At 44.8% G+C, this 18,501-nt stretch overlaps 1 protein-coding gene across 7 annotated transcripts in view; it reads left to right on the top strand.

The window, feature by feature from the left end:
- The window catches only part of LOC116827619 (acyl-CoA (8-3)-desaturase-like), an 89,455-nt gene that overhangs the window by 19,014 nt on the left and 51,940 nt on the right, over nucleotides 1-18,501 (top strand). For 6 of the 7 annotated variants that reach the window (XR_012655739.1, XR_012655740.1, XM_032785288.2 and 3 more), the window contains exons 2-11: nucleotides 344-454; nucleotides 996-1,193; nucleotides 2,540-2,641; nucleotides 2,868-2,996; nucleotides 6,287-6,347; nucleotides 7,532-7,605; nucleotides 8,167-8,264; nucleotides 8,827-8,923; nucleotides 9,549-9,628; nucleotides 9,864-9,989. Coding sequence is in view for 5 of the 7 variants with exons in the window: in XM_032785288.2 (XP_032641179.1) it covers nucleotides 344-454; nucleotides 996-1,193; nucleotides 2,540-2,641; nucleotides 2,868-2,996; nucleotides 6,287-6,347; nucleotides 7,532-7,605; nucleotides 8,167-8,264; nucleotides 8,827-8,923; nucleotides 9,549-9,628; nucleotides 9,864-9,989 (1,076 nt within the window). In the remaining 2 variants the exon portion in view is untranslated. Of the gene's footprint in view, nucleotides 1-343; nucleotides 455-995; nucleotides 1,194-2,539; nucleotides 2,642-2,867; nucleotides 2,997-6,286; nucleotides 6,348-7,531; nucleotides 7,606-8,166; nucleotides 8,265-8,826; nucleotides 8,924-9,548; nucleotides 9,629-9,863; nucleotides 9,990-14,405; nucleotides 15,611-18,501 lie in introns of those variants that run through there. The other variant, XM_032785285.2, reaches the window with a different exon arrangement.

The raw sequence follows: 18,501 nt of genomic DNA, 5'->3' as shown, positions 1-18,501 counted from the left end.
TTTTTGTGATTTTTTTTTTCATGCTTGAAACAGATCGAACATGATTTAATATGTTGAAATAAATTGAGTTTTATGTGAAAGTGTACATTTGTAATTAAATGTTGCAGGCATACTCTAGCGTATTATAAAAGTTAAACTTTTTTTAACGAGTATTTTAATGCATTGATTTCAGATGCAGAATAGAACAGGAAACATACAGTACTGCACTGAACTTTAATCCAGAGTTGCTTCCTGCTGAGATGGGACCTAATTTTCTTCAGCTAGCTTAATATCGTCTTAATAAGATGTTAGTTTAATATCTTCTGGGATTTTTCTCACTCCATTCACTTATATGTTTTTTCAGGATCCCTTTCAGGCATTTCACATTGATAAGGGGCTGGTGAGAAAGTACATGAGCTCATTGCAGATCGGGGAGCTGGCCTTGGATCAACCAAGCTTTGAGCCCACCAAAAATGTGAGTTTGTACAAAAGGCCAGAAACACAACTGGATCTGGAGTTGGGAGGATGCTCTAGGAAAATGCAAATCCAGATTTCCATTCATGTACAGTCTGTCAGAACCTCCAGTATACTTCACATTGCATATTGAAACCAGAGTTTTCTGGTGGAGGGGGGCTGAAGAAACTTTGGCTGAGAGCTTCCCCTGGTGTCATAGTGACCCACATTGGGAATGGCAGGTCCAGTCTCTCACAGAGTTCTGCCCAATGCACAATTCCCACAGTGAATCCCACATAGCAGCAACAGTAGGGAAGAATATGTCAGCCACAGGATCTTCCCAGTGGTACAAAGACTGTCAATGGGGTTGACAGAGCCTGTCAGCAGTTCCCTAGAGTTGCAATGTCTCCTTTCAGAGGGAATAGAACCTGTTAGTAAAATGTTTCCTTCACTGCCGTGGTGGCTCCTCTGCAGAGCAAGAGCAGAGTAACCCTGCCAGCTCCTTAGGCTGTTGTTTTGCCAGCCCAGAGTGAAGAGTGGTATAACGTTGGGTCTCCCTACAGAAACTGCTGGTAGAGGACTTCCGGGAGCTGCACACCACTGTTGAAAGGATGGGACTTCTCAGCCCCAACCACCTCTTCTTCTTCCTGCTTCTCCTGCACATTCTGATGCTGGATGTTGCTGGATGGTTTGTTCTTTGGTATTTTGGGACATCTTTAGTGCCTTTCCTCATCTCTACAGTGCTGCTGACCATTTCTCAGGTAAATTCCTCACCCCACAGAATGTAGTTTGGGACCAGCTTACCCTTCCTCACACTCAGGGCCAGTTACATATTCCTATTACATGGCCATCCCTCTTATCCTTGCTGTGACTGGCAGGATGCTCTTTCTTCACCTGAGGTGGTATCAATACCAAATATAAAAGGTTCAGGTAGAGGTTCTCAGAGGGCTGTTGGAATACTGATTTGCGGGGAGTTCAGTTACTGGAGTTCTTGTCTTGCCCAGCCAGAAGCACCTTAGAAAATGTCATAGGAGTGATGGATGTGGGGAGCTCACAATTTCTCAAGTCCTCAGCCTCATCCAGCTGGTGGAAGTACAGCAGGCAATGATGCAGAAACGCAGTTTCTAAGGGGCTCACAGCAGTTCTAATCACAGCTTCTCCCAGAAGTCTGTGCAAAGAAGTTAGCCTAAGGTAGAGATGCTGCATCTAGTAAACTGACCCCCCTAGAATATTTGTTTTGTTTGTTTGTTTTATTCTGACTGAGTGAATGAAGTCAGGACTGTCAGTACATCTCCTTCTCATAATCTGCTAGACAACCTCACTCCACACAGTCGTCGTCTTATTTAAAAAAAAAAAAGGTTGCTTCTGATCTTTGATTTTTTGAGTCTGAACTTCAAGACACATTCTGTGTATGAACCAAGCTTTTTCTTGTGTCCCAAATGGGAGCATGAGGTGCCCCAGAGCAGAGAACACAGAAGCACTGAAAGCCACAGTTGCTTGGTTGGTCCTTTGGCATTACTAATGCTCAGAGGAGATGGCAGCAAACCAGAGGAGGTTTCTTCTCAAAGGAAGGGTACTCATCTACAGAGTTCAAACTACTCCTATAGATTTAGCTCCAGTCTTAGTTCACAACCCTCCCTTTACCCACTACTCTCTTCCCACAAAGTAGCTGGTAGTGTGAAAAAAATCCTTTACTGATACCAGGAACACATATTTTTACCAATCTGGGGTCGAATGCTCTTATAGTGAAAATGGAGCAATTTCCCTAGAGTTCACTGAATGGAGTCTCAACAGATTGCAGGCAAGGGACACTGCACACGAAGGGGTACCTTAGGGCAGAGTATGTTGACAATACAAAGGTTTCCTTCATACCAGCAGAGGGCATTTTCATCAGGTTGGTTTGCACTGACTGTACAGGGAGAGAACACCCCTCTAGAGAATGGATATCTCCCAGGTACTAGGAAGAGAAGGTCTCATTGAGTTGGGGAGCACTGACCTCCCAATTTTCATGGAATTGGTAGAACTGAGCATACCACTGCCCTGGCCCTGATGCAGCTGTGTACTAAAACCTGGCCCTGTTTGTTGACTGATCTCTATTCTTTTTCAGTCCCAGGCTGGTTTCCTGCAGCATGATTTGGGGCACCTTTCAGTTTTCAGCAGTACCAAATGGAACCACTTGGTTCACGAGTTTGTGATGAGCCATCTGAAGGTAAGTGCCTGATACTGGGGATGTTCACCCCGCTTTGGCAGAACTGATCAAGCATGGTGGGGTCCCCTTTCAGGTCAGATAGCATTACACTGACATTCTGCACTCTACATATAATTAGAAGAATGTGGTGCAGCACTGGGAAGATGATCAATATGTGACAGATGAGGTGATTTTAATATTTAGTAGTGTTGTGGTCTGATTCCTGTGGTCTCCTTGTTTACTGCAGGGGCTTTCAGCACAGTGGTGGACTCTCCACCATTCCCAGCACCATGCCAAGCCCAACTGCTTCCATAAGGACCCTGATATTGCAATGCATCCCTCCTTGTTTGCTTTGGGAAAGATACTCTCTGTGGAGGTGAGTGTGTGGGGGGGGGGGGGGGGCGCTAGGAATTATTTAGACCACTGAAAAGATATGATGCTAAAAGAAATCAGGAGACTATATGTTTGGGAACAAGCTAATCCCTGGATCTTGCAAGGGGCAAGGATGGGATACAGATCTGCTGCCTGAAATCTCTTTGGGTTCTATCAGAAACAGAAAAAGGAAGAGTGAAACAGAGAACAGAAGATGAAAGGAAAACAGTGAGAGGAAAAGGCAACAAGCAAATGAGGGAGAGCTTTTGTTGTGGCCTACATTTGCCTATATCAAATAGCCCATCCTGATATGTGGTACACCTGATTCTCACCCCTGTCCCCTTAAGACACCAGATTAATTTTCCTTTCCCACTTCCTTGCTGTGACATGCCCAGGGTACAATCTAGACTGAGGAACAGCTATGTCACCTCAGCCCTGTCTCCTAGGGTGCCCTTCAGACTGTTTTCCTGCAGTAGTTACCACTCCCGATGTGCTCTGACACAGCCTTCAGAACGTAAGTCAATCCCAGCTATATAGTGTGAGTGCTGCAGCAGGCACCCTTGAACCATACTGCACTGTGACACTAGCACACTCCCAATCCCAGGCTTTTCCCAGAAATGTACGTCTTGTACTGCCCAGCTTTCTCCTGGACAATATAAGTTCATAGAAAGTCTGTCATTTTATTACTAGAAAATGACGTGCACAAAGCCTGTTATCACAAATGGAGTTTCTCAAACACACCAATCCAAACAAACTGGTGTAGATAAAACAATAAAACAAGTTTATTAAATACAAAGAGATTTTAAGTGAATACAAGTAACGAGGCATAAAAGTCAGAGTTGGTTACAAGTAAAATAAAGGTAAAATGCAACTGATGCCTAACTTAACAAATGAGTAAATTCAAAGCAAAGTCTCTCTCACCACATGCTTCAGCAGTTCTATTGGCTGAACTTCTTTCAGTTAGGATCCCTCCCATAGTCCAATGCTGCTTCCTTTGTTCTTCAGATGTTGTGAATGCCATGGGCAGAGCAAGGGGAAGGATCATTTGGGGCATCCTGCTTTTCTTTTTATAGTCCTCTCCTTCCTTTGAGAAGCTTCTCCAGCTGGGAACAGGGCATCAGGCACTCTCCCTGGACAGGAACTTTGTTGTTGCTTTGCTTAGATGCAGACTCTTGCCCATGTTCCCTTCCTGCCAATGAACAGCCACCTAGCAAGCAAAGACCCACCCACTACTTCGAGATACTCAAATAACTGACTGCTAAAAATGCCCTCTTCTGTCTATATGACTGGTCAGAATGTGTACCCAGACGTATCATACACTGGTTTGTCCATAGTGATCCATACATTTATGAACTCACGCTTGATTATTGCAATTCATCGTATCTATGAATAAACCACAGACCCCGCAAAAAGCTCCACTTGATTCAGGATGCAGAAGCTGCCTACTCACCAGCCAAGGCCTCTGAGAGCACATTGCCCCTGTGCTCCTATCTCTGTGTTGGCTCTCCAGGTAATATAGAATGATTTGTGGAGTTTTGGTCCCAATATTCAAAGCTCTCCAGGGATTAGCCCAGTTTCCTTCTGTGAGACTAACTACTCACTACTGCTATGTTCCTGTGGTACAATGGAACTGTCAGCTGCAAGGATGAGATTATTGACCATTGGAGACAGAACTCTCAGCCCTGGAACATGTGAGAATGATAAATCTCACTATCTTCAGGACAAAGTGCAGCACTCAGTTATATGCCTTAGCCTTCCCACAATAAAAAGAAGTCCATAAAAATATGGGCTTAGTATAAAAATCAAGACAGATAGTAGTCAAGCAGTGACGCCTCCTGGTGCTTCACCACTGTGACAAAAGCAGCTCTGTGGATCACCTGGTTGTGTTCCATGTGCCACAATCTAACACCCACTGTATTAGAGCTTTACACAATGCTACTTATTGCTACCTTTCCCTCTTATAAACCAATCTAACAATTCCAGCCTAACTTCATTAACTGCTGTGATATATTATCACTTCACTCTGACAGAACTATGCTTTATATATTTCCTATATCACTGATATTTTTAAAGACAAAGGGACATCTAAATGCTTCCCAGCATGGGCTGACAGACATGCGTTAACTCTGCTTGAACTAGTGCATGAAAAATAGCAGTGTAGTCAGTGTAGCACAGGCAGCAGCTGCCTGAGTACAAACCCACCTGAACCCCCTGGGTACTTGAGTAGCTTGCCTGAGCTACCACCCAAGCTGCGCACAGCAACATTGCTATTTTTAGCCTGCTGCTTGAGCACAGCTAGTGCATGTCTGCCTGCCTGCATTGACAAGCTCACTCTGAGCCGCAATGTAGAGGTACCCATATTAACCCAAAAGAAGATCAAGAGTCTATTCTTAGCAGCAGGAGGAAAGATCTGCCAATACCCACTATTGCCTTTAATCGTGATGAGCTGTCTGAGATTTGCACATGGAGGGTCCCCTTCACATTTGATTCTCACTTACTTCACATGGAAGAGTGGGGAAATCAGCCACCTCTGCAGCTATGTGTCCCTCCACATGGGTCCTGAGATCAGTAGGTGAGGTCAGGTACAGCATTGTGCTAGCAATTTTGCAGGGAAAGTGGTGGGCAGATACTGCATTAACTTATTCATGGAGGCTCCTCTGTGCAGAAATGGTGGTCTTTCTTCTAGAAAACTTGGGTGGAGTTGGGGCAGGTGCCCCACAGCTAATGTGGAGGCACAGGGCCTTAGCACAAATGGTGATGGCTGCCGGCAGATCTCCAATATCCACAATTTCTGAACCTCCAGTTTCTTCTGGAGGGTGATGAACCCTGCATCACAAGGGAAGAATTTGGAGAAGGCTCCTCGACTGGAATCTTGTGGAGTATTCCTCCCAATTGGAGGCCCTCCTTCAGGTTTTTCCGTAGGAAAACATCTGGTCTTGTATCTGGAAGGTCTTCTACTAGAATATACTCCTTAGACAGAAGACAATTTTGGGTGTAAAGTTTCTGGACTGGTATGTCACTGACATTAAGTATGCAAGAGTGGGGGAAAAAAATTACAAGATGCTACATGTTTGTATTGAGATTGTATGGAAAATATTTATTATATTGCATTGTTCGTGAAATAATATATTATAATGTAAGGAGTCCTCTTCTGATCTCCCGTACACTGTTGTAATTCAGTGGATTTAGATGTCTGAGCAGGTGTATCTCGAGAAGGAGGAGGCAATGAAATTTATTTGAGTGAGCATTTCTCTAGTTCAGCTGACCTGCCATGATCCCCTCTTTTTTTTACAGCTCGGCATGAAGAAGAAGAAGTTTATGCCTTACAATCATCAGCACAAGTATTTCTTTGTCAGTGAGTATACCTACTTTGCCCAACAGGTCCTTGTCTAACAATCACCACCGACTCCTTTATTAAATAATCCCAAGGGCTTAGAGGACTTCTCTCCCATGACAGTCTTATAGGAGATTACAGTGTTTGGGGTACACAATCTATGGCTGAAATTGTCACCTCATTTACTAAAGCAGCTGAGAAGCAATGGCAAAAAGGTGAAAGGAAAGAGAGGAGAGATGAGAAGGAGATAAGATGAGAGGGACAGATGAAAGGAAACTGAGGAGTAGTCATGGAGGAGAGGAGATGAGGGGGATGGAGGGAGAATCCATCTATTCCCTACCATCACTATGCTATCTGAGCACCTTATTGATGCAAATTTTATAAATCAGAAGAGCCTTTGTCTTTGTCCAGAGGTGAAGAGGTACTGCCAAGGTGATTGACAATTCCATTATTACAGACAAATGTAACCCTAATGCAAGGTGGCGATTACGGAGAGTGAGGTGGTCTGTCAGGGAGATAGGAACAATACAATGGAAGACTTTAAAGATCAGGATCAAAACCTTGAACTTCATTCAGTATTTGACAGGCAGATGGCATACAGTGTAATCCTAGAGTCATGCACTGTCCATGGTCTGTGTTGATATGTGTGTGTGTGTTGCTGCATTTTGAGCCAGTGGGAACACTTTACAAGATATTGCTCTCATTCTGATATATTGCATTACAGGAGTCAAGCCTGGAGGTCATGAAAATGTGGATCATCATGATCAAGTCCAAATCTGACAGAAAGGAGTGCACTCTCCAGGCTACCAGTGGATAGAAGAGAGCAATTTCACTGCTGTAGCTATTTGGGTATTCAGAAGCATTGACGAGTTCAGAAAGATGGTGTGTAGCATCAGGTTCACCTATTGACTCTCAGGTGCAGGGAGATGGTACAATTTGCATTTAGTTGGAAGCAGGTGCAAAGTTGACAGTCGTCTATGGATTGCTGGCCTCTGAATCTATAAAATGAAGGGAGAAAGGAAGGGAAGTAAAGAGGAGAGTAAGGAAGGAAGATGAGGAGCAAAATCTCTTGGGAAGCATAGTTCAGTGATGAGCACTAGAAAGCCCTGGAGTTGCACAGAGCTCTCCTTTCATTCTGGTTTCCAGGGTGTTCGTTAACTAGGTGAGGCTGTTAATGTCTCTGCACTTCTTGTTTTCTTCTCCAGCTATGCCCCTGCTTGTGGTTCCAGTGTTCCAGTTGTACTCCTTGTACTTCATATTCCAGCGCAAACTATGGAGGGTAAGTGCACTCAGTATTTCCCACAAACCTTTGCAAACGGGCAGCTGCTCTTCTAACTGAGGAGGTTTTAGGACCGGGCCCTTGTTTGCCTAGAATGGTGAAGGAGAATTACAGCATATGGATCCAAGGCATCTTCTGGGGCTGGATTCATGTTGCTGTAAGGTGATGAAAGGGAACTAGATGCAGGGGCAGCCAGCGGGGCTTAGAGGCTTGATTTCTTGAGCTGGATTCCTGCTACTCCTCTGTAGTTGAGGGAAGTTTCAGTGCAGGAACAGTGAGTGGGCCTTTCTGGGTGAGGTTTTTTTGGGCTGGGCACTCTCTGGTTTGAGGTAATGGGGGAAATCCACAATACACAGACCATTAGTGCAGGTTACAAGGAAACTTCCCAAGTTGTGTCCCACTGATGTGGAGAATTGAGGGGAGCTGCAAGGGATAGACACAGAGTGACCCTTACACGGGGGGATTTGGAACTTCTATTCCTCCCATTGCGGGATGGTGGAGTGGTGCTGTTCTGCTGTAAACTGCTGTCCTGATGAAGGTTTCTCTCTTTCTGTCTCACAGGAACTAGCTTGGACTCTGACCTACTTCATCCGATTCTTTCTTTTCTTCGAGCCCTTACTGGGAGTAACGGGTGTCCTGGGATTCCTCCTGCTGCTCAAGTAATCCTCACTTTAGGCATGACTCCCTCTGCCTACTGGTACTCACACCTGACTGACTGACCCCTGTTCTCTGCCCTCATCACTCATTCCTTCCCATCTGTGATTGCTTCCAGCCGTCTGCTTTTCTCCCTTTCCCATCATTGATTTCTCTTATAAGAGTACAAATTATGTTTTCCATATATTGCCCTCACTTTTGTGGGGGTCTTTAATTGACGACTCACTGGGTGGAACATAAGAGAGAAGTTATACTTGGTAGCCACTCATTGTGGTGGATCTGAGGGGGCCTTTTACTAGCCAGAAAGCGCTTTACCACACAGACATTGGTTTGGGATTGCAGACCTGTTACTGGCCATTGCCAGTTTGCATGGGCATTTTACTGAGCAGTCAGTGCTTTGGGTGTGGTGGCCAGTTACTTATCTGTTGCCAGTTTGGACTGGGGTCTTATCTGGCAACTTTTGGCTTGGGTGCAAGTTACTGGGCAGTTCTTGGACTGGATTCATGTGTGGGTCTCCATCTACTGTGACTATATGTGACAATGACTGCTTTGTCTGTATCTGCACAGCGTCCTAGAGAGTATCTTGTTTACCTGGATATCACAATTGAACCATATCCCTATGCACATTGATTATGATAACAATATGGACTGGTTCTCTACACAGGTAAGAGACCCTTTTTTACCAGGGTCTGTGGGTATGAATCCCAGGGCAGGGACACTGGGAGCATACATGAAATTTTGCAGTGGGGATAGAGGTCAACTAGGAGCCACTGGATTATGAGATATTGGGAGACTTGTGATCATCTGTGTGGGGTGGTTGGGAATGAAGCCTGGACTGATTGGGGGTTACATGGAGATTGCATTGATGTAAAAACCAGAATGAGAATGGCAGGTAAAAGCTGCCTGATCCAGGGCAATCACATACAGTTCTTCTTGCATAAGAGGCACTGATATTCTTCTCCTTTCTGCTTCCTTGACCCTGTGGCCATTTTTCCCCAACAGAAGATATGAGATAAGGAGTGGGAGAACAAGCCTATGCCAGTCCAATTGACAAGGCCCTGTCACTCCAACTGAGTGAGGGCCTGATTAATGCAGTAACTACTCCATATCCTAGCATGCCATTCTCACCCAGGCCTGGTCTCCCTGTTCTAATGAACAAGGAATTGTAGTCCCCACACCACCCTCAGGCAACGTTGCTCAAGTTAGAAGAAAATGAAGGTCAAGGGTTGGTACCAATTAATCCACTTCCATAGATCCACACTCCATTTCTCTTTATTTTTCTCCCCTAGGTCCAGGCGACATGCAACGTGGATCAGTCCCTGTTCAATGACTGGTTAACTGGGCATCTGAACTTCCAAATTGAGCATCAGTGAGTATAGGCACCTCAGGAGGAGAGGAAATTCCCAGGGGGCACTGGTGGCAATGGGTCTCAGCAGGAGGGGCAAGGAACTCCCAGGGGCACCACTGGGTAATGCATCCAGCAGAAAGGGCAGGAATTCTCAGTGGAGCACCAGTGAGTACTGGCCCCTGAAGGAGGGATGGGATTTCTACAGAGCTCTGAAGAGTTTAGATCCCACTGAAACTGCCTCACTATTTCTCCACAGTCTTTTTCCTAGGATGCCACGACACAACTACTGGAAAGTGACTCCCCTGGTGAAGTCACTATGTGCCAAACATGGCATCGAGTACCAGAGCAAGCCTCTGCTCACTGGCTTTGGAGATATTTTGCGGTAAGTATGAACAGAAAAGGTTAGTGCAATGGTTGCTGGCAAAATGGGGTCAGGTGTTGAGACAGAGGGATGCAGGATATATGTGAGTTGGGACTGGATGACTCAAGACTGTGAATGACTCACAGTAAAGATGGTCCAGTGTTTAGGGCACTAGCCTAAGACTTGGTAGAACCAGATTCAATTTTTATCTTGCCAGATTTCCTGAGTGACCTTGGGGAAGTCACTTTGCCTTTCTGTGCCTCAGTTCCCCATTTGTAATATAGGATAATAGGACTGCCCTACCTCTCAGGAGTATATTAAGAACAAATACATTAAAGATTGTGTCAATCACACCATCAGCAGATGGGTTTGCAGCGACCTTAGTATGTGGAGGATGTCATTTTGGTCTGCACAGTGTGACCATGCATGCACCATACGTACAGGGTCATGCAATGCAGAAAATGCAATTTTGTAAAGTGAAATGACATTCCACATGTGGCATGACCTTACAGGTACCATGCGTGCAAGGTCATGCTGTTTAGAGGACACCATTTTGCTTTTCAAAATAGCATCCTCCATGTTGTCTGGAGTCCTGGAAGGAAATAAACAGGGCCAGTGCTACCATTAAGGCAAACTAGGTGGTTGCCTAGGGCACCAAGATTTAGGGGTGCCAAAAAGCAGTGCCCCCAATTTTTTTTTTTTAACAGCAGTTCCTTCCCAAGCGCACGGTTGCTGCTCCGCTTCTCCCGCCTTCCAGGCACTGCAAGCCTGGGAGGAGAATTAGAGCAGGGGCAGCGTGCTCTGGGAGGACGCGGAGCAGAGGTGAGCTAGGGTGGGGAGGTACCGCACGGCTCCCCAGGGGGTAGGGGGAGTTGCCACGGGTGGGGGGGGCCTCAGGGCAGGGAGCTGCTGCGGGGGGGGGCGCTTCAGGGTGGAGGGGGTGGCAGGGAGCTGCCACAGGGCTGAGCGGAAGGGGGGCGCAAGGTGGAAGTTTCGTCTAGGGCCCGAAACTTCCTTGCACCGGCCCTGGAAATAAATAATAATAAATAACTAAAATGGGGTCATGGCGGCAAAGAGTTTGGGAACCACTGCCTTAGAATGGGATACTGAGTCTTTCAGTTCTAGATCGTAGCTTCCAGTCTAGGCTTAGGTCTGTATGATACAACTAGGCAGCTGTGCAAATAGCAGCAAATGACACTATGCAAGTCCCTTTGTGTGTGCATGCTGCATAAATCTACAGAATGTCCATTGTTTTACCCTCCTCCAGCTCTTTCCACCTGTCTTTGCATCTTTCTTCTCTGTCTGTCTGTTTCTTCTGTGTTTCTCCACAAGGGGAGTTTACTGGGTTTCCTCTGCCTGGTTCCATGCTGCTGTCCTTAAAAGAACATTAAGAGACAGAGCGGGAGATCACTAAATAGTGAGGACAAACACCTCTTGTTACAAGCATTCTGTATAAAAGCTCTGTGTGTGTGTGTGTCTGTATTGCATGTGAATAATTATATGAGGGAGTTGGTAGTGATCCCTCTTCTTCCATTGCCGAGCCTGTTCCAGTGGTTCTCAAGCTTATTTTATCATGCTCTCCTTCTTTGTCTGTAGTCGTTTATGCTCTGCCTTCCCTCCCCCACGGCTCCCACTGCACAAGTACGTATACTGCTGACCAACTCTGAAGGCAGAGCAGAGAGAGTGGCAACTGCTGGCTAGGTGCCCAGCTCTGAAGGCAGTGCTGCTGCCAGCAGCAGCACAGAAGTAAGAGTGTCATGGTATGGGCAGCCAGCCAGTAGCTGCCACTCTCCTTAAGCTTCTCACCCTCTCCCCCAGAATACTTCTGTGCCTCCCGGGGTGTGCCTCCCCAGTTTGAGAACCTCTGTTATAAAGGATTCTTTCAACTTTTTCATTAAGAAGCTTTCACGACTCCGTTTTTTCTTTTTTTTTTTTTTTTGCATCAGACTTTTAATTTTCAGCAGAAAGAATCATCTTGAGCTACAGAAATGCCGTTTCTTTGTCTCATAAATTCCATTCAGATATAAAAAGTTCCCTTTTCTCACTGGTCTTCCTCATGAAATGTTGGCAGCCTGCCAAAATCACGGAACATTCCAAGATTGGGTTCTCACCTGCTGCGCATTGGGAACAGCTGGAGCTTTTGAAGTGGTGGTTGTGGTGTGCGGTGAAGATAACCTGGCTTCCCCTGTGTTATCCCTTGGACCAGTGTAAGGCCCCAGTGGCCTATTTACACTAAGGTCTGGTCTACACTACGCTGTTAAACCGATTTTAACAGTGTTAAATCGATTTAACGCTGCACCTGTCCACACTACACTGCTCTTTATATCGATTTAAAGGCTCTTTAAATCGATTTCTGTACTCCTACAAAACGAGAGGAGTAATGCTAAAATCGATATTACTATATCGGAATAGTGTTAGTGTGGACGGAAATCGACATTATTGGCCTCATTATTTTACAGTAGCAACCCACAGTGAACCGCTCCAGAAATCGATGCTAGCCTTGGACCATGGACGCACACCACCGAATTAATGTGCCTAATGTGGACGCGCACAATCGACTTTATAATATCTGTTTTATAAAATCGGTTTAAGCTAATTCGAATTTATCCTGCAGTGTAGACGTAGCCTTACTGAGGTCCCACATGGGCCAGAAGCTCCCCCAACTCCCCCTATGGGCAGGAAGGGAGAGGCTGGGCTCTCGCTAAACATTATCCTGTACCCAGCACAGGGTGCCAGTGGCCAGTCCTTCCTGTGGGGGAATACATGTGTCAGGAGCTACTTCTTCTTTGGGGAAGTGGGGGAGAGAGACAGGTTTGTCTCCCTGTTCCCTCTTCTGGGAAAACTAATTCTCCTGCTGCCAGTTAATGTTGTTAGTCTGGTAACTTGAGTAATAATATGCTGTGTTGCCCTGTGAAGGTTTAGGGCTCAAATCCTGTTGATCATTCATGATGGGTTTTGGGGGAGGGATGTAGATTATCAGAGTTGCACATAATGGAATTTGGTTTTTACTTTTTTTTAAAGAAAAACCTAGGAAATCAGACACACACACACACACACACACTCATGAAAAGGTTATTTAGTTTGTGAAGTCAAGAACTTGAAAGTTAGGAAATGCCAAATTTGCAGTTGAATGTACAACCATAGTTCTGTAATCTTTTCCATATGCATTATGATAAAATCTTTAATTGCATGATCACATACGGTCATCCCACATCCCATTTCCTCCCCCTCCCCCCCGTCAGTTAGACTCAGGACTCACACTTTGTCAGACCACTCTGTTTTATTAGCACAGCCCTCTGCTAATAACACCCAGATAATGTGAGCACCATGCAAGACACAAACTGTCTTATTTATACAGATAAAAGGGCAAGCACTTAACAAGATAACAAAGGAAGCAGAATCTGATAAGTTTACCTGGGCTAGGCATGCATATCTTATTTCCTTACTATTACTGATCTTCTGTTAATGTTTCGCCATTAACACTCTTGTTTATCCCTAATATTTCTTTTCCTGGCACCTGTATTTCAAACATTTCTTATTTCTGCTTAAAGGTACATACACATTTCTTTAATCCATTCTTATTTTTACAATATAATTCATTCTACGTTCACACCCCCGACCCTTGCCTCATTCAGTGCCTAAGATGGAGAAACAAAGGAGCAGAATTAAGGGTCCTGCCACATAGTTTTGGTTTCATAATTAGTACACAAGGACTTGGCCTTAGGCAAACCATTTAGATGTGCAATAATGTGATACTATTGAGTAAGTTTGTACTCGATTTATCACTGGTCTTTTAAATTTACTTGGATTTGTTTTGTATATGGGTTATCTGTTAGAATTCACCTAATCTCTCAGAGAAGGAGTGTGATTTCTCTGGATCTTGATATCGGTCCCTTTCGCTGTTGGGCTGTACTTTGGTCTGTGTGGGTATTCAAAACAGCTCAGCAGAGCTCTGTCTCCCTGTGGAAAAAACTGAGGTTCAGGCCTCTTTTTGCCTGTATTGATTTTAACTTTATTTTATGTGTTTGGGTTTGTTTCTAGGCAGTAATGAAATTTTATTTCTTCTTCCTGCCCCATCTCTCTCACTGGAGAGTGTCAGAGCTCTGATGCTTTGTTTCCTCTGGTCACTTTGGTATATGTGCTTCCCTAATCAGTACCTCTTGGTCAGCACAGCGGCAAAATGGCCTAGAAAGCTCTGTAGAGACCTCAAAAGGAGCTTCATATTGTGAGGCAGCATTCTCAGATAGTCCAGAGGCTGAATGCTGTCACGCATGCTCTGAGCCCATCACCTCTTGTCCTTCCAGAGTAGAACAGGGGAGATGGGGCTTCACACTAAATTCTTGCTTTCTGTCTCACCCTTGTATTTTTTTTTTCTCTTGATTTTATATTCAGTCTCCTTTGCTGACTAATTGGGCTCCAACTCTCTCCCTTCTGCAGCTCTCTGAAGGATTCGGGGGAACTCTGGCTTGATGCCTATCTGCGTGGATAAGCAGCAGCAACAGCTCCTGTGGAGGAGTTACCTAGGATCTACTGCCATGAAGATGTAGTACACAGCAGTGGAGGGCAAGCAGGTTCAGGGAGATGAGTGGGCCTAGTTGCTGCAGTGGGAGAGCTGGTGGGCTTAGTTTCAGTGTGAGTGTAGGGTTTTATGATATACTTTTTGTCCTATTCTACCTCTGTAAGGTTTAGTATGGGTATATGGGGACCCCTAAGGATTAACCTTACTATAGGGAAGGTGGCTTTAGCAATGGGAACAGCAGCCCTTCTCTCTGCTGACATTTCCCTTGCTGTGTACGTGGCAGTGAATCCTATCCAACATCTTCCTAGTGTGAAAGAGTCAAAGTGAAAATGGGGACAGTGTAAATTCTGGGGAGAGGAAGAATGTGGAGAAATAAGGAGAAAAGCCAGTGCTGAGAAAGAAAAGGAAGAGCCTTTAAAGGCTACAATATACATTTAAAATCTATAAACTAAATATTTAAGTCACAAAGTGGATGCGAGACTGCACAGTGTGGACATGGGATTAGAGGGGCCAAAACTCAGGGTGGGGATGGATACAAGAACATCGAGGTGAAAACACCAAGCAGGATTAGTCATGAAACCAGAGGCAGTACACAAGAGCATAGACATGAGACTAGAGCTGATATGGCATGTTCAGTGGACCCACTTATGTGAGTGCCTTTGTGGCTATATATGTGTAAAACAGGTAGAGAACCTCGATCTCAGGTTAGTTGTCCATTTGCAATTTCCAGTGAAAAGAGTGTGAGCAGTTTCTCCCCTGCCTAAGGCAAATTCAGGTGAATAAAAGGGTTAATTGAGCAAATTTTGATATTGCATGCGTGATCAGGATATACATTAGTCCAGGGGAATCCCAAGTCCATTGGTTTAGGTGTTTAAATACCTCTAAGTGGTTTAGCTTAGGAGAAAAAATCTTGCAAGACTCGGAGGCAGAGTGATTTAATTTTTGTTGTATCATAAGTTGTAAAAGATGTCACAGACACATCATATTGTGGCTTTTAGTGCTTACTTTTATGGTGCTGCCTGAAGCTTTAAGGGACTCCCAACATTGCAACTAAGTGGTGCTGTCTCCCTGGCTTCTCTTAGAAAGTTAAAATAAATAAATAAATAAAGGTTGCTCATTTGAACATGGATGTTTGGCCAATTAATAGGGCTGAATCATTTCTGTCTGTAATGGACGGTATAACAGATCCAAGTTTCCCCAATCTTAACAGCTGTCAGTAGAGATGGAACTTGCATCATTCTACTCCACAATCACAAGCCCCTGCCATTTAGAGAATCTTCATTAATTGTAGCAGTATTAAGGCTTATGATACATACCTGACTTCCCATTAAGTTGAGCCAATGGTGCACATACACTGTAGACAATATATTACATTTGGCTGTTTCTTGTGTTATGTGCTTCTGAAAGCGTCCTCATAAATACAGTTCGAGTGCTGTCCTTGTTGGTGCTCCACTTCAGGTGCTACTGACTGGAGATTTTTAGTAGCAGTGCCTGGTCGGGGGTGTATGTGTGCAGTAGTCATCTTGTGTTCCAACCCGCTCAGTTCCTTCTCAACTGTCCTCAGCTACAGACTGAGCTCCGACGGCAATGTCAGAAATTTACCTAGAAAAGATTTAGAAATAGTTATATATATAGTTATATAACCCAGCGGTTAGTTTATAGTTAATCTTAGGTTTCCAGTTAACGATTTAAACTTTCCTCTGTGTGTGTCGAAAAAAAAAATCTCTGAGAGCTCTCCTCTCAGTTTCTATTTCCTTGTACCATGACAAAATTGGACAACAAAAATGCCAGGTTCCCCTGGTTTTAAACACTGCACTTCATGTAAGGATGCTATGCCTGCCTTTGAGGACAGCGCTACGAGCATCCCTTGATGTTACGGACATGGCTGCTCGTGATGGCTACAGCTGTAGTCACGAGACTGGCATCCTGGTTACAATCTTCCAGAATCCTAAAGTACCTACAGATTAAAGACCTTCCCTTTGACAGAGAAAAATTATTTTCCATGAAGACTGACGAAGTCCTACACTTAATGGACTGTCAAACAATGCTCTGAAGCCTGGGCATATATACATCCCCAAATAGACCTAGGAGATACCAACCTTATAACCAAAACAGGGACACATCGGTTCACTGACAACAGAGACCTTTCAACAATTCATGCAAAAGACATTGTTCACAGAGATGCTGACCACCTCAGTCCCAGTTGACTGCGTCACAGGCACCACTGGCCAAGACACAATTCTGAAGATTTGGTTGAGGGTCTGATCGACCTCCCCTGACAACCAGTGCATGTTACACAACTCATCCAGCTGTTTGGCCACTGATTTATGGCCATCTTACCAAGCGTGGGCATCTATCCCCACAGATCACTGGGTACCGGAGATAGTACGATCTGGGTACACCATCTCTTTCATCTCCATCCCGCCTACCCATCCCCCCTCCCCATCCCTCTTCAGGAACCTGTCTCACTAGCATGTTTTGTGGCAAGAGGTAATCCATCTTGTACAGCTAGGTGCCGTAGAACTCATTCCAGGACAACATGGGGAAGGGGTTCTACTCCCATTACTTTGTGACCCAAAAGAAAAATGGAGGATGGGGACCCATTCTTGATCTCAGGAAACTCAACAAATGTATCTGTACCCACAGATTCAGAATGGTCACCCTGTACACTATCATCCCTGCACTGCACGAGGGGGACTGGTTCTCAGCTATGGACCTACAAAATGCATATTTTCACATTACCATCCATCTACTCTAACTCCAGTATAACAATTGACTTCATAGGAGCACACCTGGACTCAGTGCAGGCAAAAGCATAACTGTCAATGCTTCGATTCACAGCAATGACCTCCCTCATATTGGCGGTCTCAGACAGCCCGTGGGTGTCTACATGCACCTGCCTTCAACTCTTGGGATGTACGGCAGCCTCCACTTTCATTGTAGCACACACCAGACTACACATATGCTGCCTGCAAGTACCACTGAGCTTGGAATACATCCCACGAAAGCACGTTCTAAACAAAAGAGGTCACCACGATAGTGGACAAACCCAGTAAAACTTTGTTCAGGCATCCCACTTCAATAAGATCCTCCATCCATATAAATCACAACAGATGCTTCGCTGATGTGATGAGGAGCTCCCCTGAACCAACATACAATCCAAGGCAAATTTTCCCCCACAGAAACACACTTACACATCAATCTGCTCGAATCTCACACGGTCCGCAACATGTGCCTACATTTTCTCCCTATTATATCTGGCAAAACAATAAGCGTCCTGACGGATAACATTGCGTGTATGTTCTATATAAACTGCCAGGGTGGAGCACATCCCTTTCCTTATGCACAGAAGCCTTAAAACTATGGAACTAGTGCATAAAACAAAACACCACTATTACCGCAGCATACCTCCCAAGTCGACTGAACATAATGGTGGACGCATTAACAGACTGTTTCCCCAAGAACACAAATGGGAAATGAACGAAATATTACAACACATATTTCTTATGTGGGATCCCTGCACAGAGATCTGTTCGTGACAGTAGATACAAAGTGCTCAAAGTTTTGCTCACAAGCAGGACTGGGAGCATGATTCCTAGGAGATGCCGTTCTCATCAAATGAAATGCTCCCTTCCTATATGCATTCCCACCGATCCCTCTGATCTCCAGGGTAATACACAAAATATGAACCAACAGGGCCAAAATAATCCTCCATAGTATCGACATGGCCCAGACAGACTTGGTTCCCTTGCCTGTCACACATGGCGATCTGCACACCATTCACACTCCCTCGCCTACAGAATCTTCTCTTTCAGAATGACAGTTAAGTCCTCCATCTAGACCTGGAGAGACTTCACCTAAAGGCATGGCTCCAATGCGATGAACTAACCTGCTCAGAACAAGTAAAACAAGTGTTAATAAACAGCAGGAAGACACATAGTACTTATTTCCAAAAATGGAAAAGATTCTTCTTATAGTGCCAGACCAAACAAATATCTGCAAGACAGGCACCGC

Source organism: Chelonoidis abingdonii, chromosome 4 (genome assembly GCF_003597395.2).
Source record: "Chelonoidis abingdonii isolate Lonesome George chromosome 4, CheloAbing_2.0, whole genome shotgun sequence".
Classification (NCBI taxonomy): domain Eukaryota; kingdom Metazoa; phylum Chordata; order Testudines; family Testudinidae; genus Chelonoidis; species Chelonoidis abingdonii.
The sequence above is the reverse complement of the archived record's forward strand: the minus strand, read 5'-3'. Positions and strand labels throughout refer to the sequence as shown.